The 24,050-nt window shown below is 36.4% G+C and overlaps 1 protein-coding gene across 13 annotated transcripts in view; it reads left to right on the top strand.

Moving 5' to 3' along the window:
* The window catches only part of USP33 (ubiquitin specific peptidase 33), a 66,008-nt gene that overhangs the window by 16,366 nt on the left and 25,592 nt on the right, over positions 1 to 24,050 (top strand). For 8 of the 13 annotated variants that reach the window (XM_019020085.3, XM_055350926.2, XM_055350987.1 and 5 more), the window contains 14 exons: positions 1,894 to 2,025; positions 2,213 to 2,266; positions 2,703 to 2,765; positions 4,233 to 4,385; positions 7,493 to 7,595; positions 9,246 to 9,315; positions 12,930 to 13,043; positions 13,723 to 13,801; positions 14,947 to 15,364; positions 17,901 to 18,041; positions 20,221 to 20,333; positions 21,480 to 21,652; positions 21,751 to 21,845; positions 22,471 to 22,504. In XM_019020085.3, the coding sequence (XP_018875630.1) occupies positions 1,945 to 2,025; positions 2,213 to 2,266; positions 2,703 to 2,765; positions 4,233 to 4,385; positions 7,493 to 7,595; positions 9,246 to 9,315; positions 12,930 to 13,043; positions 13,723 to 13,801; positions 14,947 to 15,364; positions 17,901 to 18,041; positions 20,221 to 20,333; positions 21,480 to 21,652; positions 21,751 to 21,845; positions 22,471 to 22,504 (1,691 nt within the window). In that variant the 5' untranslated portion in view covers positions 1,894 to 1,944. Of the gene's footprint in view, positions 1 to 1,891; positions 2,026 to 2,212; positions 2,267 to 2,702; positions 2,766 to 4,232; positions 4,386 to 7,492; positions 7,596 to 9,245; positions 9,316 to 12,929; positions 13,044 to 13,722; positions 13,802 to 14,946; positions 15,365 to 17,900; positions 18,042 to 20,220; positions 20,334 to 21,479; positions 21,653 to 21,750; positions 21,846 to 22,470; positions 22,505 to 24,050 lie in introns of those variants that run through there. The other 5 variants (XM_055350970.2, XM_055350942.2, XM_019020080.3 and 2 more) reach the window with 2 other exon arrangements.

Raw genomic sequence — 24,050 nt, forward strand, 5'->3', positions numbered from 1 at the left:
GCTTGGGGTAGTCTAATCACATGACGTGCACCTGTAGTTGTAGCTACATGGGAGGCTGAGACAGGAGGACGGTTTGAGACCAGGAGGTTGAGGCTGCAGTAAGTTGTGTTCGCCCCGTTGTACTCCAGGGTGAGTGACAGAATGAGGCCCTGTCTCAAAAGAAAAAAGAAATGTTTGCACTGTTAACCCTAGAGTGGTTCCTGGTGAATTTTGTGTGTTGCAGTGTAATAGTGAATTGATTATTTGATTTGATTTTGTTCAACTTTTTTTTAACTTAAAAAAATGTATTTACACAAACCTGCACATTGTGCACATGTACCCTAGAACTTAAAGTATAGTAAAAAAAAAATGTATTTACTAATGTGTTAATATTTCAGCAAATTTATTGCAATGGGTTTAAAAGGCAGACAGAGGCCAGGCGCAGTGGCTCACACCTGTAATCCCAGGACTTTGGGAGACCGAGGCAGGTGGATCACCTGAGGTCGGGAGTTCGAGATCAGCCTGACCAACATGGAGAAACCCCATCTCTACTAAAAATACAAAAAAAGTGGTCAGGTGTGGTGGTGCATGCCTGTAATCCCAGCTACTCGGGAGGCTGAGGCAGGAGAATCACTTGAACCTGGGAGGTGAAGTTTGCGGTGAGCTGAGATCACGCCATTGCACTCCAGCCTGGGCAGCAAGAGTGAAACTCTGTCTCAAAAATAAATAAATAAATAAATAAATAAATAATAAAAGGCAGACAGACACTCTTATATAAGCTACAGGGTAACAAAGGGGTTCTATATAGTTATAAACTATTACATAGACCTGCATGGTTTATTGAATAACTTATAAACCACAAAAGAAATTAAATTTACAGTGTTTCTAAAGTTCAAACTTTTAAACTGTTTCATTCTGTCCTAGCAAGTTCTAAACTTTTTTTGGGAAAGTGTTCTCAAACCTCAAAGTTGAATTAAGAGCATGAAAAGCCCTGTTATTAAAAAGGTACAACCAAAGGATCTAGGAATACCAAATTAGACTTGAGACCTTTGGAAATCACTCGCTTTACTTGAACCAAACACTGTGGAATCAGTAAAGTTTGCATCTCTTAGCCTTATGTGCAAATGAAGCTAATAATGGTACCTATTTCAGGGGTTGTAAAGATCATGAAAATGGGGTTCTCAAACCTGGAGAGATTTTGTCTCCCAGAGGGTATAATTTAAAACAGTCTAGAGACACTGGTCATCAGAGTTCAGAGTGGTGGCAGGGATGGTCTGTCTGTTTCTTGTGGATAGAAGCGGGAATGTTGCCAAATAACCTGCAGTGCACAGGACAATCCCTCACAGCGAAGAATTATCTGGCCCTAAGTGTCAATAGTGCCGGGATCGAGAAACCCTGATATAAAGTGCCTATCCTGGTATAAGGCCAGGATACCAGATGATTTAATTTATGCCATCAGTAGGGGGTCCTATTAGTAGAAAAATGAAGCTTTCTACTTGAAGTTTTTTTTTTCAACGCCTAGTCCAGCCTAAGGATTAATTTTTTTTTAAAAGGATAAAAGTGCTTCACAGTTGAATAACTTGAATATTTCCCCCTTTTATTTATCTATAAAAAGTGAAATGAGAGGGGAAAAGCAGCAAAAGTCATGGAGAAACAAACTTACATTTGTTTATAGATGTCAATTTTAATAAAATGTTTATGTAGTAGAGAAATTTCCAGTGTTCAGATTAACTTCAATTCTGAAAACTCATCTATGTTTGAGAATACACTCTTTTTACAGGGCAAACATATCATTCTTATGTTATCTTTTAATCATTTTTAATATGTTAACATTTTAATTTTTTTATGTTTTGGAATCTTTGCAGGCGTTGTAAGCATTTATTAATTTTTTTGTGTGTGTTACTTTTCTTATAGGTGTTACCTCATTTTGAAAGTCTTGGGAAACAGGAAAAAATTCCTAACAAAATGTCAGCTTTTCGAAATCATTGTCCACATTTGGATTCAGTTGGTGAAATAACGAAAGAAGATTTGATACAAAAATCCCATGTAAGAAACAGGTTTTTTCTTCCTTGAAAAACTATTCACTTTTCTCTTGAATGTGTAATTTTCATAAATTACTGTAATACTCTATGAGCAGTATTTTAAAAATATGTATGATGTCATTAGTGCATTAGTGAATTGTATGTGTTTGTGTCAATATAACCAATGTTATCTTTTTAATTTCTTTTTATAGGGTACTTGTCAGGATTGTAAAGTCCAAGGACCAAATCTTTGGGCATGTCTGGAGGTGTGTATATGTTTTTTCCTGAAAAGATTGCTATAATAATAATAAATTTGGATCTGAATAATCATAACCAGAAAATTTTTGATACTTAAAGTGATTTTTGTAAATTAAACTTGCTTTTAAAAGGTCATTATTGATAACAAAAATTAAACTTTGGAAAGATCTTGATCTGTAGTGCTTTTGCAGTTTTTAGTAAATCACTCAGATATTTTATGCTTGTCTTTTATTAGAAATGACATAGCTTTTAGCTTAGAAATATATCCTGGTTTTATTTTGTGCCCGGAAACATTTGGTTAAATTTAATGACTGGAAAGTCATTTACTCATTGAATTTAAAACAGGTAATCCAAACTTAATTGTAAATGTAACTGTAATGCTGTTATAAATTTACATGTATATTATAAAGTACCTTATTTTTCTTCCTATGTAATTATTTATAGAATAGATGTTCATATGTTGGCTGTGGTGAATCACAAGTAGATCACAGCACCATACATTCTCAGGTATGTATATAAAAAATTTAATGGAAGACTTGTTAAAAAAGTGCCTGAAGGAAAGGGAAAGCCAGTATAACATTATTAATTCAAGTTGTAATTCAAATTTGCACTCTAAGTTAAAACTTCACTTACATTCTCTGTGAAGGATGGGGAAGGGAATTGCTAGGAGGATGAACATTAGAATGAAGTGGTGATTAAGAAAGCACTGATTTCAAAAGTGTACATCCGGCCAGGCGCGGCGGCTCACGCCTGAATCCCAGCACTTTGGAAGGCCAAGGCAGGCGGATCACCTGAGGTCAGGAGTTCGAGACCAGCCTGGCCAACATGGCGAAACCCTGTCTCTATTAAAAGTACAAAAAAATTAGCTGGGTGTGGTGGTGGGCACCTGTAATCCCAGCTACTCGGGAGGCTGAGGCAGGAGAATTGTTTGAACCTGGGAGGTGGAGGTTGCAGTGAGCCGAGATCATGCCATTGCACTCCAGCCTGGGCAACAAGAGCGAAACTCCATCTCAAAAAAAAAAAAAAAAAAAAAAAAAGTGTATATCCAGATATTTGGAGGTGATAGCTGGCATATTAGGAGGTTGAAGCCCAAGACAGAGTGGGTGCTTAGGTTTATGACATGGCCTGGCTAACTTCTTTAAGTCTCAGCTCATGTCATATTGCCTTTTCCTGCACATAGTCCTAACTGGACTCACCTTTCTACTTTGCTCTGGTTGTTTGGTACTTCCCATGTAACTCTGGCATGCCTCTTCTATAGTGTTATGTAGAGCTCCCATTCTAAATGGAAAGTTTCTCGAATGACTTTGTTTTAAGATGCACATTGATACCTCTACAGCATCAACTGTTCTCAACCAGGATTCCTCTATAGAATTAATTAAGCCTGAATACTCAAGCTCTGAGTCATCATTGTATATCATTTGCCTCTTTCTGTGCATCTAAGATGATACTTGCTGTGTACCACCCTTGGGAGAATTGATAAATTAGTCACTCAGATCATTTTTTGTAGGGCTTAATTCTGTAGCAGAACTCTGGTTGAGAAAGGCTAGACTTTTATCTTTCCAAGATTATATATTCTGTATTGCTAGAGCTGTTTTATGCCTTGACTCATGTCATTTGTGTTCTTTTGCCATTCTGATTTCTTAGAATAGTTACTTGCTATTGTTAATTATTTTCTTGTGTTATATTTATTTGTAGACTGCAAAGCAAGGTCTTACACTCTTGCGTTTATCTTTTTGTATAATGAATAGTGAGGGGAGAATGGCAGAGTAATTTCTAGAGTAGGCTTAGATGTTGTTACTGTTTATTATACCTTAGAAGTTTATCTAAAGAATTTTTTTCGTGTTCTAAATTAGTTTTTGAGTATATTGTTACTCATCAAAGGCCAGCAGTTTATCTTCTGTTATCTTTTGAAGAAGTCTTTTCAAGTATATGTAATTTTGGTTCCTCTTTTCCCTCTACTGTGAAATTATATAGGAGACAAAGCATTATCTAACTGTGAACCTTACCACTCTTCGAGTATGGTGTTATGCTTGCAGCAAAGAAGTATTTTTGGATAGGAAATTAGGAACTCAGCCTTCATTGCCTCATGTAAGACAACCTCACCAAATACAAGAAAACAGTGTCCAGGTAATAATCTAGATCCACTTAGTTAAGCTGTAAAACATTCAGGTAATAATTTTAGAATTTGTCATTTAGCTGAAATTTTCAAAAGGAATACTGCCTAACCTGTACTTTGAAAATTTCTGTAATGTGCCTTTTTTCTCTCAAATAAAGCGCTCAGGCTCCCCTTTCTTGTGTTGCTTAGAGTGCTAGATTAGGGTGAGATTGAAGCCCACCTGTTTGAAGATGGAAAAGGCCCTAATGAATTTTTAAAGTTTTTTTTTAAAAAATGACTCAAGTAGTCTTTATCTTTTTCTGGTAAGTATGATTTCAAGAAAGGTGGTGGGCCTTCTTTGATAGCATATGGCAGTTACTAATTCAGCTCTCTTTCCCGTTCTCTCCTCCCCTCCATCCCCTTTGTATTACTGTGAACATTTTACTTATTATTGAAAACAAAGTAGAATATAATAAAGCTTAGCATCAGTCTTTGGTTAAAGATTTTTCTCCCTTTGGGCTGGGTGCGGTGGCTCACGCCTGTAATCCCAGTGCTTTGGGAGGCCAAGGCGGCTGGATCACGAGGTCAGGAGATCGAGACCATCCTGGCTAACATGGTGAAACCCCGTCTCTACTAAAAATACAAAACATTAGCTGGATGTGATGGCGGGCACCTATAGTCCCAGCTACTTTGGAGGCTGAGGCAGGAGAATGGCGTGAACCTGGGAGACAGAGCTGGCAGTGAGCTGAGACCTTGCCACTGCACTCCAGCCTAGGTGACAGAGCGAGACTCCATCTAAAAAAAAAAAAAGAAAAAAAGATTTTTCTCTTTTTGGATCAAGAGACTTAGAAAACACATGGGTTTGCTTGCAGAATTTATCACTTAATTTTCAGAATTCTTAAAGTCATAGAAAAATAGGAAAAAGGAAATTAGAATAGTTGGCTTCTTATTCAGATCATCAATTGATCAGAATTTGATCAGATTTGATTAACAGCAAGTTTTTTTCCTCATGTGTATTATAGAAATCACATATTTCTGTACTTGTTCATTGATACCAACTGTCAGGTTTTTCCATTGTATGTTTGTATCACATTCTTATGGTAGATATTTGTGATAACAAATTTGCTTGCCTTACACATGAAGGATGGCTAGATTTTAGTCAAAGAATAATTTCTTGCATTTTCAGTTTCTCAGTTGAATGGCTCTAGTTAATTATAACCATTACTGTTTCTCCCACTTATACCTATTTGTCATTCACAAACATGTTTAGTCTTTTTCAAAAGTCCAGATAGTACAAAAATGGCCGTTTCGTTGAATCCTCTTACATTATTAACAGAAGTTTGTCCCACTGAAGATAGCTGAATGGTAATAAGTAGAAAAAGTTTTAAAAAAGAAAAAAGTGTAATGTTATGACTAAAGTTTAATCACACAAGGAACTAATAATATATAAAGGCAAAATTATCAGCATCACTTACTAGAGAAGTAAGTTAAATAAGCTATCTGTTGCCATTTCTGCCAGAAAAGATCAAGATTACAAACTTTAATAAATGTTGAATCTGATAGAATAAGTATACTGATACTTTCCTGATGGCTTGTTAATAATTTTCTGATGACTTGTAAATATGTTAACACATAAAAGGCATAAACTTAATTTCATGCAACTTCCTTATGATCCCATTTTTGAAGAAATTATTCAGAAGAAAACAGTGGTTCAGATAGATTTCTTTAGTGGTCCAAAACTTATATGCTGTTTGAATCCAGTTTACCACAGGATATTTGCAAAATAGTAAAATATTGGAAGCCGTGCAAATATTAATAAGATTTTTCAAATAGACATTTTTTCTAGATAGTAAAATTTCAGGTGATTTCTTTTAAGCCTCTGTACTTCTGTGTATTTAGATATTTTGTAGTGAGCATGTATCTTTTTAAAAGCAATTACTTTATAAAAACAAAGTGAGAGTATGAAGTCTACTCAAATGTCCAGTCTCTACAGATGTCAGGAAAGTAAAATGGTTGGGAATTAGTGCATATGCCTGCATTTTAGAGGTAAAGTAAGGCTATAATAACTTGGAGAACCAGAGTGCATGCTAAATTCTTTCTGCTATTCAGTTTCGTTCTCTGTTTGGGTGTTGCTGAATGTTGGTTCATTGTAGTTCAATCTTCTGATATTACAAGAGAACTTTCAAATTTTGATTTTTGTTTGTCATCTCCGAATTTTTTAAACTTTAGCTCAAAGTTTTTTTCGTTTTTTTTTTTTAAAGTGTTTACTAGCATTTGGCTAACAGGTTATCAGTTGCAACCTCTGAGTCAAGCCAATTGTTGGAAATTAATATTAGAATATTATTATTTAAAGTAAGTGCTTGAACTATTTAATATACGTAAAAGTGTGCAGGCCGGATGTGGTGTCTCACACCTGTAATCCCAGCATTTTGGGAGGCCGAGGTGGGCGGATCATGAGGTGAAGAGATCAAGACCATTCAGGCCAACATGGTGAAACCCCTTCCTTACTAAAAATACAAAAATTAGCTGGGCGTTGTGGCATGCACCTATAGTCCCAGCTGCTTGGGAGTCTGAGGCAGGAGAAGCGTTTGAACCCAGGAGGTGGAGGTTGCAGTGAGCTGAGATCGTGCCACTGCACTCCAGCCTGGCAACAGAGTGAGACTCTGTTTTGGAAAAAAAAAAGCGTGCAAAGTAAATACAGTAATAAGTATCAGGAGAGATTGTAGAAGTCTATAGATAATGTGTTATGATGAAAAACTTTTGCCTTTTTCCCTATTGAAAATTAGATCTGAGAAGACAGTGTAGGGTAGTATCCTTCAGAGATCTTTTTAGCTATGGTTTACTGTCACATAATTGCAGTTATTGTGGAGTTTTAATTCAGAAAATTCAGTTGTAAAAAGTGCCTTTTTAACTCAAATATGTATGTTAATAAAGTGGGACTGACATGCTGTGACCCTAGGGTTTTATTTCCTTCAAAATATAAATGTAAGTTTAATTGCTAATATCACAAATTCTTATGGTTCCACTATTAAAATAACATCTCAATAATTTTTATGGTATAGATGTTATATAAGTTACAATTAAAACTTTTTTAAATTTAAGGATTTGTTCAAGTGTGCTATCTTTTTTTGTTGTCAAGGATTTTAAAATACCCAGTAATACAACATTAAAAACTCCTCTGGTTGCCGTATTTGATGATCTGGATATAGAAGCGGATGAAGAAGATGAACTTAGGGCAAGAGGTAAATTAATCCTGTGTAACGCTTCTTTGTATGGCACTGCCCATTTCTTTAGAAAACCGTATAATGTAAAAGTTTCAAAATGTGGAGGTAAAATGGGCTTGATAATTAAAACAAAAGGACTCTGAAATTTGGCCTAGTAAAATTTTATTTGCAAAACAAACTTTTGGTTTCTCTGGTGTCAGTTTACCAAAGGTAGGATCCTACTTACTCTTTTGCAGTTGAGCCTTATGATCTTTTTGTTTAACTTGCCTTTTGAGGTCTGTTTGAACAGTGTTTCTCATTTTTCTATTGTCAGTGATGGGGAGGTATTAGGTATAAAGGTATTCCCTTAGCAGAAGTTCCGGGGAAAACATCTGGAAAAAGAATCAGGTGATACACTTCTCCCTTCTTCCCCTAAATTGAGAACCAGTCTATTTGGATTTTCCATATTCTTTTAGGCCCACTGTTCTTAGTATAAGCTTAAAATTTTCTGTTTTATAATTGATACTAGTGGTATACTGAATGTATATTTAGATAATTATCTGGAAATTAACACTTTGGTTTAAGCTTAACATGACTAGAGATAATTTATAAGTATTTTATGTATTTCCCAGTTTTAACCCATTAATTTAGCTCACACTATTAATTTTACTGGATACTTATCAATAAGTGGTAATTCAGTCTTGTTTTAGAGATTTTTAGAATTTTAAATTTTCTTCCATTTGCTCCAAATCCAAATAACATTTATAATTTTTTGTAGTATTTATTTCATCTTTTAATAATGAAAGTAAACTGATGAAAGTGAACTTGACTATATATGGAAGAGATAACAGTCATTCAATGGCTCGTTTTAATATTAGCTTGAACCATATGAAATTGCCATTTTTGTAGATTGTCAGCAGTTTCCTATGGTTCAACCTAATAAATACTACTTTCTTTTTTTCTTTTTTTTTTAATTTTTTTTGAGATGGAGTCTCGCTTTGTTGCCCAGGCTGGAGTGCAGTGGCGCAATCTCGGCTCACTGCAAGCTCAGCCTCCTGGGTTCACACCATTCTCCTGCTTCAGCCTCCCGAGTAGCTGGGACTACAGGCACCCGCCACCATGCCCGGCAAATTTTTGTATTTTTAGTAGAGATGGGGTTTCGCCATGTTAGCCAGGATGGTCTCGATCTCCTGACCTTGTGATCCACCCACCTCAGCCTCCCAAAGTGCTGGGATTACAAGCGTGAGCCACTGCGCCCGGCATAAATACTACTTTCAATGCAATACATTGAAATGGAAAGGAAAAGGGTGTTTGCTTATCATTTTTCATGACGTGAGTTTTTTTGCATTGTCATTAATTTTCTCAAAATAATTAAACTTTAGTTATAATAAGAAATGTAAAAGTCTCAATTAATGCTTTTTAAAAACATGTAGTCTTAAATGTTAATAGGAAAGACTGTTCTTCCTGTGCAAATTTCAAAGTTTGAACTGTTTAATCCTTGAATTTATGTAAAACTCAAAATTTTGGTGATTGTAAGGCTTCCCAAAGTGTGACCTCTCTGAATTGTTCAAGTTGCTATATTGTATTTCCATGGTCCTTAATATAATTTGGGAACCATATTAATGACCCCTAAAATTGAGTCATTTTGCATTATTGAATGATGACTTCATGTATATTTTTTCTTAATAGGTCTTACAGGTTTGAAAAATATTGGAAATACTTGTTACATGAATGCAGCTTTGCAGGCTCTTTCTAATTGGTAAATAGAGAAATTAATTTTGTTTTGTTTGTATAATTTTTTAAGTTATTTTTTGAGCAGAAAACCATGCAACTATAGTAGTTGACTAACTCAAGGTAGAACAGGCAAGAATCTGGTTTGGGACATAACCCATTCTTGTCCCAACGATGTTACTCTATGTATACCCGTAGTTTCTTAAGGCTGCTGGTTCTTGTGTAAACCCTGGGTAGTTGTGTGTCTTTGAGCAAGTTATTGTTTCTTACATCTAGAAATTGAGTGTCAGCTAATTATTCAGATCACTTTTAATTCAGAGATCTTATGAAAATATTTTATATTTTTCTGTAGATGGAAAGCCTTTAATAAAGGAGTTAGATTTTTTTTTTTTAATTGTAGTCTTACAAAATAGATATGTCAGGTGGTTTTACTCAAGTTTGGATGCATTGAGTCAGGTGATATTACCCTTGAAATTTAGATGCATTGAGTCCGGACCAAAATTCAGAAATCAATGACTTTGACATTACTCTTTCCCCTGGATTAAATTATAGAGCAGTGATTGGAGATTGAACATATGTCTACAGGTTGAGTATCCCTCATATGAAATGCTGGGAATCAGAAGTGTTTCAGATTTTTTTGGATTTTGGAGTATTTATTTGCATTATACTTACTGGTTGAGCATTCCTTATCCAAAAATCCAATATTTGAAATGCTCCAATGAGCATTTCCTTTGAATATCATGTTGGCATTCAAAAAGTTTTGGATTTTGGAGCATTTTGAATTTTGTTTTTTATATTAGGGATATTAAAGCTGTACTTCTTCCCCAAATAATCTAATTTTTATTTAGACATAACCCTCCATAAATATTTTGCCTTCAGTTTTCTTATGTTTCATAACCTTGTGAAATAAAGATAACCTAATTTTTATTAAGTGATCAGAGAACACATCTTTGAAGAAGAGACTTTTTTTTTCTTTTTTTTTTTTTAGGCTGGGTCTCACTCTGTTGCTCAGGTTAGAGTGCAGTGGCACGATTTTGGCTCACTGCAGCTCTGCCTCCCGGGTTTGTGTGATCCTCCTGCTTCAGCCTCCTGAGTAGCTGAGACTACAGGCACATGCCACCAAACCTGACTAATTTTTAAATTTTTTGTAGAGATGGGGTTTCGCCTTGTTGCCTAGGCTGGTTTCCAACTCCTGGGTTCAAGTGATTCGCATGCCTCAGCCTCCCAAAGTGCTGGGATTATAGGCATGGGCCACTGTGCTCGGACGTTAAAGAAGAGACATTTAGGCCAGGCGTGGTGGTTCATGCCTGTAATCCCAGCACTTTGGGAGGCTGAGGCGGGTGGATCATGAGGTCAGGAGTTCGAGACCAGCCTGGCCAACATAGTGAAACCCTGTCTCTACTAAAAATACAAAAAATTAGCCGGGTGTGGTGGTGTGTGCCTGTAATCCCAGCTACTCGAGAGGCTGAGGCAGGAGAATTGTGTAAACCCTGGAGGTGGAGGTTGCAATGAGCCTAGGTCATGCCATTGCACTCTAGCCCAGGTGACAGTGTGAGACTCCGTCAAAAAAAAAAAAAAAAAAAAGAGACATTTACTCTGAAACTTGAGGAATGAGTATCGGTTGGTTGTTTGAAAGGATGGGGAGAGCATTCCTAGCAAAATGCTCCTTGTAAGCAGCCTTGGGATGGGAAAGAACTTGACACGTTTGAGGAACTGGAAGAAAATCTGTGTGACGGGGTACAGTAATCATAGGGCTGAATGATATGGGTCTAGGTTATGTAGACCACATTAAAGATGTAGGTCTTTATTCTCATAGTAGTACGATACCATTGAAGTGTTTGTGTAGTAGGGTAGCTAATAATCTATCTTATATTTTTAAAATATTACTGTGGTTGCTATGTGGACAGTGAATTGGAGGGGGAAGAGAGTGGAATTTGAAAGACCAGCTAGGAGACTATGATAATGATTTAGGCAAGAAGTAGTGGTAGTTTACATCATCTAGGGTGGTAGGAAAAGAATGAAGGAATTGGAGATAAACATTTTTAGGAGGATGATTGATTGATAGGATGTGGGTAGAGTAACTAGAGAAAGGGAGAGGAGATTCAAAGTTTAACAGTACAATCCTGTGATAAGAGAACTGTAGGTTGATACTATTGTTATTTTTATACAGATAAGAAAACCAGACACAGAAGTTTAAATAACTTTGCCGATATAACCAGCTAGTAAGTACTAGCAGAATTCTGGTTTTTTTTTTTTTTTTTTAAGTTAGAGACAGGGTCTTACTCTGTCACCCAGGCTGGAGTGTAGTGGAGCGATCATGGCTCACTGAAGCCTTGAACTCCTGGGTTCAAGGGTTCTTCCTGCCTCAGCCTGCCAAGTAGCTAGGACCACAGGTGCATGCCAGTGCTCCAGATAATGTTTTAAAATTTTTGTAGAGATGGGTTTTCGCTATGTTGCCCAGGCTGGTCTTGAACTCCTGTCCTTGAGTCATGTCCTGCCTTGGCCTCCCAAAGTATTGGAATTACAGGCATGACCAACCATGCCTGGCAGGGACAAAATTCTGAGTCTGAGATTTTTACGTGTATGTTTGTTTTTGTAGATCTTTTGTTTATTACTGCACAATACTGCTTCCACCAATTTACTTTGTAATTCCTCTGATTTCATTGAAAAAGATGTGGCTGATACGATTACACTATTGGTGGCTGGGTGTGGTGGCTCATGCCTGTAGCACTTTGGGAGGCTAAGGTGGGAGGATTGCTTGAGGAGCCTAGGAGTTCTGGAACCAGCATGGGCAACATAACAAGACCCTGTCTCTACCAAAAAAAAAAAAAAAAAGATTACACTTGGCAAAGAGATGGCTTAGTAGGTATCTAACTGCCTTCATAGGAGGTTTGGTTTATGTAGGTCAGGATTTGGCCCTTTGCCTAATCAGTTTCCTATCAATAGATTTATGGAGATTCCCTCAAGCTAATCAAACTCACGACAGACAGACTATACTTCCTTATAAATTGCTAACTTGAGCCACCAACAAATATTAGTACCAAATAATGGAATGTAGAAGGCTGGAGGAAGTGCAGGTTCACTTGAAAGTTAAATTTTTATCCTGTTTAGTTTGGGCATTTCATATAAATCTGAAATTTAGATGACATGGTTGACTTTATATAAATTTGACCATCATTGGAATATGGTTGAAAATTTTAGATCGCCCAGGGGAAAAAAATATATAGGGAAATGTCATAGGATCAAGTCCTGAGGAATCCTTACGTTTACATGTCTGAGGCCAAAAAGAGCAATAAAGAGGGAAAAGGAGTTTCAAGAGCTAAAGAGGAAAAGTAGGAAAATGCATTACAATAGTCCTGAGAATGTTTGTTCAAGAGTGAGGGCATGGTTGTCTGTGGCAAATGTTACTGAGTGGGGACTGAAAAGTGTATCTGGCAGCATGGAGGACTCTTGATGTGCTGGGGCCAAATCTGATTTGAATGGATTGAGCTCTTTATGAAGGAATGAAAGTGAAGCTGTAAGAGGGATCAAAGAAAGAAATAACGGTTAAAGGAATGTATGTGTTGTCAGTTAATTGAATGACTAGAAATAATCAGTATTAGCTTTGACTCCACTCTAACATTTTTCTGTTTTTAAAATTAGCCCACCTTTGACACAGTTTTTTCTTGATTGTGGAGGACTAGCTCGAACAGATAAGAAACCTGCCATTTGTAAAAGTTATCTCAAACTAATGACAGAGCTGTGGCATAAAAGCAGGTATGTAACTTAATATACTCTTCTTCTTTATTAAACTTTTAAATGAATATTATAAATATTTAAAGGATGCAGGTCCATTTATGGAGCCGGAAAAAAGTAGAAGAGAGATAGATTAGAGACAGCTTTGTTTCAGGCATGTTACATTTGAAGCTGAATGTAAGGTGTCATAGAAGTTTAGAAGCAGATGAAGGTGTCATAGAAGTCTACAAGTATTTGGATATAGTATATAGTGTTGGAATGTTAAAGCTGCTATTACTGGAACTTTAGAGTTTTGTATTCAGGAGCAGGCATTCTCACAATGATAAAATCAGACCCTAAATACTATATGAATATTTTCCTGCTTATGTTTATTTGTTCTAAAGTTTAGCATTAGGATCATAGTTTGCTGTAATATGTTAATAATTTTGTTTTGGAACTATTCAGGAAATTTGCATTTTTGAAAAGTCATGGGGTGAAGCATAATCATTTAATTGAGGGAGGATAGCAGTAAAATATCACTTAAAATATCAAGGATAAGGTATTCTGATGTGCCTGTGAAAGATAATATTAGGCAGTTTTGAATTATTTTTTTGAAACATAATTTTCAATTTATGTAACACTTTGAATTATTGGTTGTTAATTTTTAAAATGAAAATTAAAAATAACAAAAATTGCTCTTTAAAAATGTTTTCTTGCTCAGGCCAGGATCTGTTGTGCCTACTACTCTGTTTCAAGGAATTAAAACTGTAAATCCAACATTTCGGGGGTATTCTCAGCAGGTTAGTTTATTGCTTTTCATTTGTAATTTTAATCTAAATAAATTTGGAAAATGCCATTATGTTTTTTTTGGGTCTACTTATCTTTTGGGGTCATCACTCCTTGTGTCTTTCTTTTGCCAAGAATAGTAACCCTTTTTCATGTTTATTGTTTATATTTTTTCAACTTTCCTTTATCTTTATCTTTTTTTTGAGGCAGAGTCTTGCTCTATCGCCCAGGCTGGAGTGCGGTGGTGCAATCTTGGCTCACTGCAACCTCCACCTACCGAATTCAAGCGATTCTCCTGCCTCAGCCTTCTGAGTAACTGGGATTGCAGATGTGTGCCACCACGCCCAGCTAATTTTTGTGTTTTCAGTAGAGATAGGGTTTCGTCATGTTGGCCAAGCCAGACTTGAACTCCTGACCTCAGGTAATCCACCCTCCTCGGCCTCCCAAAGTGTTGGATTACAGGCGTGAGGCACTGTACCCAGCCTTTTTTTTTTTTTTTTTTAAGAGAGATAATGTCTCTTTATGTTGCCCTGGCTGGTCTTGAACTCCTGACTCAAACGATCCTCCCTCCTTGATCTCCCGAAATGTTAGGATTACAAGCATGAGCCCCTGCATCCAGCGGAAGTTGATCTTTAGATCATCTTTAGTTTTTTAAAATTTTTATCTGGCTGGGCGTGATGGCTCATGCCTGTAATCCCAGCACTTCAGAAGGCCGAGGTAGGCGGATTGCTTAAGCCCAGGAGCTTGAGACCAGCCTGGGTAACATAGGGAGACCTCATTTCTAAAAATAATTTAGAAATATGTATCAACCAGGTGTGGTGGCATGTGCATCTGGTCCCAGCTACTTAGGAGACTGAGGTGGGAGAATTGCTTGAGCCTGGGGGATCGAGGCTACAGTGAGCTGTGGTAATGCGGCAACACTCCAGCTTGGACAACAGAATGAGACCCCATCTCAAAAAAAGAAAACTTTTATTTACATAACTTTCTGGAAGTTAATGCGTCTCATTTATCTAGTGCCTTATGCTCTCCAAACTGGTATTTGCTCAATATAGTGCTGTACCTTCATATATAAGTTTGTAATGACATTTTGTATATTTTCCCTTACGTTTCTATATACACATGTAATGAAGTGGTTAACATTATGTTGCTGATATATTAGGATGCTCAAGAATTCCTTCGATGTTTAATGGATCTGCTTCATGAAGAATTGAAAGAGCAAGTCATGGAAGTAGAAGAAGATCCGCAAACCATAACCACTGAGGAGACAATGGAAGAAGACAAGAGCCAGTCGGATGTAGATTTTCAGTCTTGTGAATCTTGTAGCAACAGTGATAGAGCAGAAAATGAAAATGGCTCTAGATGCTTTTCTGAAGATAATAATGAAACAACAATGTTAATTCAGGATGATGAAAACAATTCAGAAATGTCAAAAGATTGGCAAAAAGAGAAGATGTGCAATAAGATTAATAAAGTAAATTCTGAAGGTGAATTTGATAAAGATAGAGACTCTATCTCTGAAACAGTCGACTTAAACAACCAGGAAACTGTCAAAGTGCAAATACACAGCAGAGCTTCAGGTGACAATTTAGCAGTTTGTTCATGAAAATGATAGTATTTCATTTGTAGACATGGGTGTTTAAATAATTGTTACTTTGAGTATTTCTAATTAGAATTATAGTTTAGCAGTATTTGCATGTGAGTATTAGTCATAAAATTATAGAACCCGAGGATAAAAGGAATTTTTTGGGTCATTTAATTATATAAGAAATTAATCCTCCTTTTGAAGTAAACATTTCATCAGATGTCTTTTGTGTAGTCATGCAGTAATCTAAAAAATTGGGCTCCCCAGAATTTTCTCTTTTATTTTAAGCAAATTATGTTGCGATCCTGGAAAAAAGCAAATAACCCAAATTGCAATTTTCTAATTATATACACTAGTAGATTTAGATTGTTGTCATTGGAGTCACATCAGATGTGTTTTAGTGTAGAAGTTGAATTAACTATAGTGAGCCCTGCTGTGATAGATTATGCCATGATGCTAGTCAGTGTTCCTTTGAGAAAGAGCGTGTGGCCAAATGAAAGTTGAATTGCTTTGTAATTTATCTCTTCAAGAGTTAACTTATCTTGGCTTAAAATGTGGTACGTAGTTTTCCAAAGCACACAAAATTGGGCCATTAAAGGTTCAAATTATGTGATCTTAAAATAAGTGGCAGACATGTAATGTAAAAAAGTTTATTTTCTGTAATTACTGAAGAGTGAGAGTAACTAAGCAATTTATTTAGGTATTTGAATGAATCCAAAATTTCTTCTTGAGAAATATTCTTAACTATAGGAAGACTTGTGGTTCACTTGGGTAAAGTGCACAGATGCTTTCTAATCGGGAAGACTAGGAGTGTTAGGCTCCTTAATTATACTGATCTTGTGTAGAAGTTGTTAGTGAATAAATATGTCAGGTATCAGTATTGAAAGACTTAGCTTTGACTGCTGTCCAGGCTTTTCTTGTCAAAAGCCCAGTTAAGCCTGATTAGGGACATACTCATCTTTTATTGCTCTGTAACAGGTTTGTTCTTATACATAGTAACAAGGGGATGACCTAAATCAGGAGTCTGAGCTTTTAGGTGTTTTAAGGGCTTGATGAAAAAAATCTGGCGAAGTCTGTAAGGCACACAAACCTAAAATACTTAATCTCTGGTCCATTAGAGGAAAAAATTGCCAACTCCTGATCTAAATCTCATTAACTTTATTCCCTTCAGAAAGTCCTAGAGTGAGTTGTTTTTTCACTCCCAATATTATGCAGTCTGATTTAGTCATGGTTGAAATATTGAGAAATGCCTGTGTGAAAAATGATTTTGCATTATCTGGAAAAATTTCTGAGTACATCCCCTTTCCAGATCTCTTATGAACAATTCTCTTTTCTTCACTCAAATAGTTACTGAGCACATTCCCTTGCCCTGGAATATGTTAGGCACTAGGAATCCAAAGCAAACAATCAAGGTAGCTCTTATATTTTCTTGATTCATCTTATAATTTAATTCTAAAAAAAGATTCTTTCCTGATGAAGTGGTGTGTTTTTTATTATAGTAAGATAAAATAACTAATGATTACTTTATACCTACATTTCTTGATTTTGATTATTATGTTAGTTTGGGAGAATAATCGATTTTTCTTTCACATGGTTTTAGAACTTCTAAAAACCTGTCCTGAATATCTTTTTTTTTTTTTTTTCCCTGAAACAGGGTCTCATTCTGTCACCCAGGCTGGAGTGCAGTGGCATGATCACATCTCACCACAGCCTCAACCTCTTGGGCTCAAGTGATCCTCCCACCTCAGCCTCTTGAGTAGCCAGCACTACAGGCGTACACCACCATGCCCAGCTAATTTTTAGATTTTTTTATAGAGATGGGGGTCTCATGATGTTGCACAGCTGGTCTTGAACTCCTGGGCTCAAGCAGTCTTCCCACCTTGGCCTCCCAGTGTTGGGATTGTAGGCGTTAGCCACCCAGCCTAGCCTCTTTTTTTTTTTTTTAATGCTATATTTGGACAAACAAGATCCTCTTTGGCTTTGTATTTCCACTGCTCACTTCCTAAACTGCCTGTAATAGTCGTGTGTTATAAACATTAGTTGGGATTGGGCACGGTGGTTCATGCCTATAATCCCAACACTTTGGGAGGCCAAAGTGGGTGGATCACTTGAGGCCAGGAGTTTGAGACCAGCCTGGCCAAAATGGTGAAACCCCATCTCTACTAAAAATATAAAAATGAGGCGGGCCTGGTGGCACATGCCTGTAATCTCAGCTACTTGGGATGCTGAGGCAGAAGAATCGCTTGAATCTGGGATGCAGAGGTTGCAGTGAGCTGAGATTGCACCTCTGCACTGCAGCCTGAGGGACAGAGGGAGACTCTGTCTCAAAAAAACAAACAAACAAAAATTAGTTGGATTTCTGGGTAGAAGATTACTGTTATTTTGCTTAGTAAGCACTTTGTTAAGTATTTAACTTGACATTTGTTAATATGATTGTGTTCAAAATATCAAATTAAGAAACCTTTAACATTATTGGACAGTTAGAATAATTTTACTATTTAAGGTAATAATGCAAATTTTAAATCTTACAGAATATATCACTGATGTCCATTCGAATGACCTGTCTACACCACAGATCCTTCCATCAAATGAAGGTGTTAATCCACGTTTATCGGCAAGCCCTCCTAAATCAGGCAATTTGTGGCCAGGACTGGCACCACCACACAAAAAAGGTAAAACGTTTCTCTTATTCAGTCTCTTTTGCTTTGGGTCTTAGTTTAAAATGATGGTTTTGGTACTTGATAATTTAAAGTGTTAATTATGAAATATGATTTGATCTTTTAAAGTTGATAGCGTAATTTTACATAGACATGATTAAAAATTTTGTGTGTTGGTACTCTGCTTTTAAAATTTTACATACAGTTGAATTCACTTTTTCTTGTATAAAGCTTTATGAATTTTAACACTTGCAGCATAGATTCTTGTTACCACCACCACAAACAGAATACAGAACAGCTCTAACACCCAAAAGAATTCCTGCATAGTACTACTTTGTAATCAGATCATTTCTCTATTCCTATGTTCTGGCACCCTTGATCCTCTTTTCTTATTGTTTTGCCTTTTCCTAGAATGTCATATAAATGGAATCATATAGTATGTAGTCTTTTGATTTTTTTAAATCTTTTCATATGTAGTCTTTTGAAACAGGTTTGCCTCTCAGGATGATGCATTTGAAATTCAGATATGTTACTGCGTGTCTGAATAGTTTGTTCCTTTTACTACCAAGTAATGTTTCTTTTTTTTTGTTTTGTTTTGAGATGGAGTCTCACTGTCGCCCAGGCTGGAGTACAGTGGTGCAATCTTGGCCCACTGCAACCTCTGCCTGCCAGGTTCAAGCAATTCTCCTGCCTCAGGCTCCCGAGTAGCTGAGACTACAGGTGCACGCCACCATGCCTGGCTAATTTTTTGTATTTTTAGTAGAGATGGGCCATGCTGGTCTTGAACTCCTGACCTCGTGATCTGCCCGCCTCTGCCTCCCAAAGTGTTAGAATTACAGGCATGAGCCACCATGCCCGGCCTAATATCTCATTTTTTATGGGTATACCACTGTTTATTTACCTACTGGTGGACTTTTGAATTGTTTCCAATTTTTGGCAATTATGAATAATGTTGCTCTAAAATTTATGTATAGGTTTTTGTAAGAACATTTTTTCATTTGTCTAGGACAAATACCTAGAAGTGGGGTTACTGGGTTTTATGTTTGTTTAATGCTTATAGTTGTATTAAACTGCCAGACTTTTTACCAGAGTGTCTACCATTTAGTATTCCTTCCAGGTATATATGGGAGTTCCAGTATTATGTTTTCTTAGAAAAAAACATAGGAGAAAGTCTTCATGGCCTTGGGTTAGACAAAGAGTTCTTAAAGACATTAAAAGCATGATCCATTAAAGAAAAAAATTAAAGATTTTTGTTGACAAAGGACATTCAGAGAATGGAAAGATAAGGTTGGATGTATTTATAAATCATATAGCTAGCAAAGGACATGTATCCAGAAATATATAAAGAACTCTTAAAAACTTTAAATAATAGAATCTTTTCTTCAAATAAAGCCTTACTTGGAGACAAAAACAAATAAGTGAAAACAGAATTGCTCTCAAGTCAGGATAGGGGGACCGAACCCCTTCTATTTCATCTTTAGCTTGATGATGACTTTCATCATCTTTCCCTCACTTTCTAACCTCTTCCCCTCTTCTTTTGACTTGTAAAACATTTAAGTAAACATCCCAGTGATGAAGCATTTGTGGTTTTGTGCTAATTTGGAGTTTTGTTCATTTTCTCATATGTACATTTATGGTGACCAAGGATCATTTATACTTTAAAAAAAAAAAACAGGCTGGGTGCGGTGGCTCACGCCTGTAATCTCACTACTTTGGGAGGCTGAGGTGGGTGGATCATGAGGTCAGGAGATCGAGACCATCCTGGCTAACATGGTGAAACCCCGTCTCTACTAAAAATACAAAAAAATAGCTGGGCGTGGTGGTGGGCGGCTATAGTCCCAGCTACTTGGGAGGCTAAGGTAGGAGAATGGCATGAACCCGGGAGGCAGAACTTGGCAGTGAGCCGAGATCGCGCCACTGCACTCCAGTGTGGGCAACAGTGCGAGACTCCACCTCAAAACAAAAAAACAAAAACAACAACAAATATCTTAAGCCTTGTCTGCTTAGTTTCTTTTATTTTTTTAATACTTATGCTCTTTTGAAGAGTATTTTGAAAATTTTCAGCACAGTAATTTTTACAGTTTAAGGATTCTAGAGATCATATACAAGTAAGATTGACAAGACAAAAAAAGATTCCAGAGAAAAATGTTAAAGGAGCTGCTTTGATTTTTTTTTTAATGTTTTTCAATCCTAGCTCAGTCTGCATCTCCAAAGAGAAAAAAACAGCACAAGAAATACAGAAGTGTTATTTCAGACATATTTGATGGAACAATCATTAGTTCAGTGCAGTGTCTGACTTGTGACAGGGTGAGTATGAGGGTATTAGAATACACAGAAAATTCGTGTCAAATGATCTTTAAAAATGTGACAAGATGATGTGAAAAGTTTAATTCCTTCTCTTTGCTATTGATGATCATACATGCATTTATTGTGTTTACATCAATACAAATTGATTCTAGGTGTAGAATTTACTTTTTTGGAAGTAGCAGCATCCTGTTTAAAGGATGGTGACCCATCATTGGACAGGCACATATTATCCTTCGTCATCTATTTTGGTTACATATAAAGGTGAGAAGTTGCTCAGCAACAAGAATTGGTAACACCTGCATATTCTCCCAGGCTGATGAAATTTGTATACTGGGAATCTGTTGATATTCACAGGTACAAAGCTGTGAATGTATCTCTTACATTTGGTCATATGTGGTTTGTAAATATTTTTCCATGTTTAGGATGGGACTCAGATACTAAAGGTAGTATCAAATTCATAGACAATAACAAAGGCATACATTAAGATCATCATGAATTTTTTAATAACACTTCAATCCTTCAAAGTTTCTTTGAGCTTTTCTTAAGTACGGTTTTACTTTAGTGCAATGATGAATATGAAATAACATCTCAAAAACAAAAAGAAGATTTCAATTACTGTGTTAGAATCTCAAGTCAAATCTAAGAACTTTCAATCGGGTCGTTTTAATGTGGGTTATTTTGGTACTAAATATTTAAGTGGAATTATCAGGCATGTTTTTAGCTATTTAAAATTAGATGCCAGATTTTTTCTCACCCTTTTTAAAAAACATTTTAAAACTACCATCAAAGGTCAGTTTTCAAAAATAAATACAATAGTGCTTAAGAGTTTGGACCTCAAGATGCAGTGGCTGGATTTGGGGTGTTTAATGCTGCAGTGTCTGTGATTGTAATGGGGATGCTAATACTACTGCACAGGGCTTATGTGAAGATACCTGGTACAGAGCAAGTGTGTTTTGTTTTTTGTTTTTTGGTTTTTTTTTGCTATTATGACTATGAAAGTTCAATTTGCGTGTTTTTTTTTGTTTTTTGTTTTTTGTTTTTTTTGCTTATTTAAACATGCTTTGATCTTTAGAGTCTAAAATCTAACCTTGGAAATATTTTGCTGCATTATGTTCATCCCATTTTTAAAACACAAAACAATTTTAGGTGTCTGTAACCCTCGAGACCTTTCAAGATCTGTCCTTGCCAATTCCTGGCAAGGAAGACCTTGCTAAGCTGCATTCATCAAGTCATCCAACTTCTATAGTCAAAGCAGGATCATGTGGCGAAGCATATGCTCCACAAGGGTGGATAGCTTTTTTCATGGAATATGTGAAGAGGTATGTATTTATTTTCTTTGTATTATATGATTGTTAAAACTGCTGTTTCTGCTGTACTGGCAGAACACTTCCTTTTTTTTCTATCAATGATGTTTCAGGTTTGTTGTCTCATGTGTCCCTAGCTGGTTTTGGGGTCCAGTAGTAACCTTGCAAGATTGTCTTGCTGCCTTCTTTGCCAGAGATGAACTAAAAGGTAAGAAATATAATATCTATGGCTAAATTTTTGTAGGTGAATCTAAAATACTAGTGGGACTAAATAATAAAATATATTCATAAAAGCTAAGTTTTAAGACAGCTTAATAGTACTTTCACATATTGGCATTTGGTTGGTGTCTACCTTGATAATATAAATATAATAAGAAAAATCACATCCTGAAGGAATTCATGTGAATTCCTGTAGTATAAGACAAATGATAAGTGAAATGTTTTAAAGCTGTTCTGAGATCCATAGAAGGGCAAACTCAACCAAAATAATGGACTTATTTGTGTGTCTGTAATTGTGAACTACTCCATATCGTTTAAGGTCATTCACTATTTTTGTGTGTCTAGCACCTTGCTTGGACATATGACAGGCAGTCAGTAAGTTTTGTTCAATGAGTAAATGGAAAAGATATTATTTGAGGTAGCTCTTCAATGTTGGCAGGAGTTAAGGGAGGGGAAGGTAAACAGTAACCTGATTCATGAGCATAGATTAAAAAAATGGAACCTTGTTTTTCTGTGCTGGGAGGTCAGCATGGGGCAAAATCAAATAATTACAGGACCATAATAAGCAATTTGCTGTTAATTTGAAACCAATGCCAGATCTGTTTTATTTGCAGGTGACAATATGTACAGTTGTGAAAAATGCAAAAAGTAAGTGACATTGACAGTGCTTTTAATTGCATGTTGTGTATTTTTCTTGGTTTTTAGAATTGGGTATGTGGAGTTAAATTTGCCACTGTATTTAGAAAAATATAGGCCAGAAAGCTTTATCCTAGTAATAATAGCAATTAGCTGTTTTGTGAAACAAATGTGAGGTAAAAATATGACAAATTTAATAGGCTTATTAAGATGTGAGAGAGTATATTTTGAGGGATGAAATCTGTATGTGATTTTGCATAAAACGTTTTCCTAAATAAGGCAATATTTTCTTTTGAATTACCATTTTAACAGGCTAGATTCAGGAAGTGAAAGGTACGAAGTTTCATATCCACATAAAATTCCTAGAGGTTATACCAACTTCGATGTTATCTGCTGTTAACGATGGCAGACGAGAAAGACAGCTAAAGTCTGATTTTGTTTACATCTACTACCAGCTGCCTTTTTCTGTCTTGTAATCAATTTAGACTTTTAATGCTTCTTAGTGGTAAGTCAGAAAAAAGTGTTGGAAGACTTGGTGAAAAGCAACTATTTGTGAGGCAAAGTGAACTGGAAATTTCTTCTCAATCTCTGTAATAGAAATGCAACGGCTTGCTAATAAGATCTGGGATAATACAGACTTCTAGTTCTTGGCAGTAACCTCAAGGAAACATTGATCTGCAACTGATCATGACATGACAGAAAGGAATGGTATACTATTTGGTTGATAAAGATGAAAAAGCTGACTTCTACTTTTGGAGAAAGTATCACTTTGTTCTTGAAGCCCTAGCTGACTGCTGAAAAGGAAGTTGGCTTGGAAAGGGATTGTTCCTTGTAAAGCAAAGCATACTAAGAAAAAGATAACAGTGAAGATGGAAAAGAACCTTGCATCTACCTCCAAATTCAAAGTAGAGATCTGTCAAATGTATATTAATTTTGATTATTAATAATAACCATCCTTTATCTTTTTTCCACATGTAAGAATAAAGGTTTTTTTTTTTTATTTGAGACGTAGTCTCATTCTGTCACCAAGGCTGAAGATTCAGTAGCATGATTACAGCTCTTTGCAGCCTCAGCTTCCTGGGCACAAGCGATCCTCCTGCCTCAGCCTCTCAAGTAGCTGGGACTACAGATGCATGCCACCATGCCTGGCTAATTTGTATTTTTTGTAGAAATGGGGTTTTGTCATGTTGCCCAGGCTGTTTGTGAACTCCTTGGCTCACATGATTTGCCAACATTGGCCTCCCAAAATGCTGAGATTACAAGCGTGAGCCACTGTGTCTGGCCAAGACTTTTTTTTTTTTTTGAGAGGGAGCCTTGCTCTGTCACCCAGGCTGGAGTGCAGTGGTGGGATCTCGGTTCACTGCAACCTCTGCCTTCTGGGTTCAAGCAATTTTCCCTGCCTCAGCCTCTTGAGTAGCTGGGATTACAGGCGCCCGCCACCACACCCAGCTAATTTTTGTATTTTTAGTTGAGATGGGGTTTTGCCATATTGGTCAGGCTGGTCTTAAACTCCTGACCTCAGGTGATCTGCCCACCTTGGCCTCCCAAAATGCTGGGA

Source organism: Gorilla gorilla, chromosome 1 (genome assembly GCF_029281585.2).
Source record: "Gorilla gorilla gorilla isolate KB3781 chromosome 1, NHGRI_mGorGor1-v2.1_pri, whole genome shotgun sequence".
In the NCBI taxonomy this organism is placed as follows: domain Eukaryota; kingdom Metazoa; phylum Chordata; class Mammalia; order Primates; family Hominidae; genus Gorilla; species Gorilla gorilla.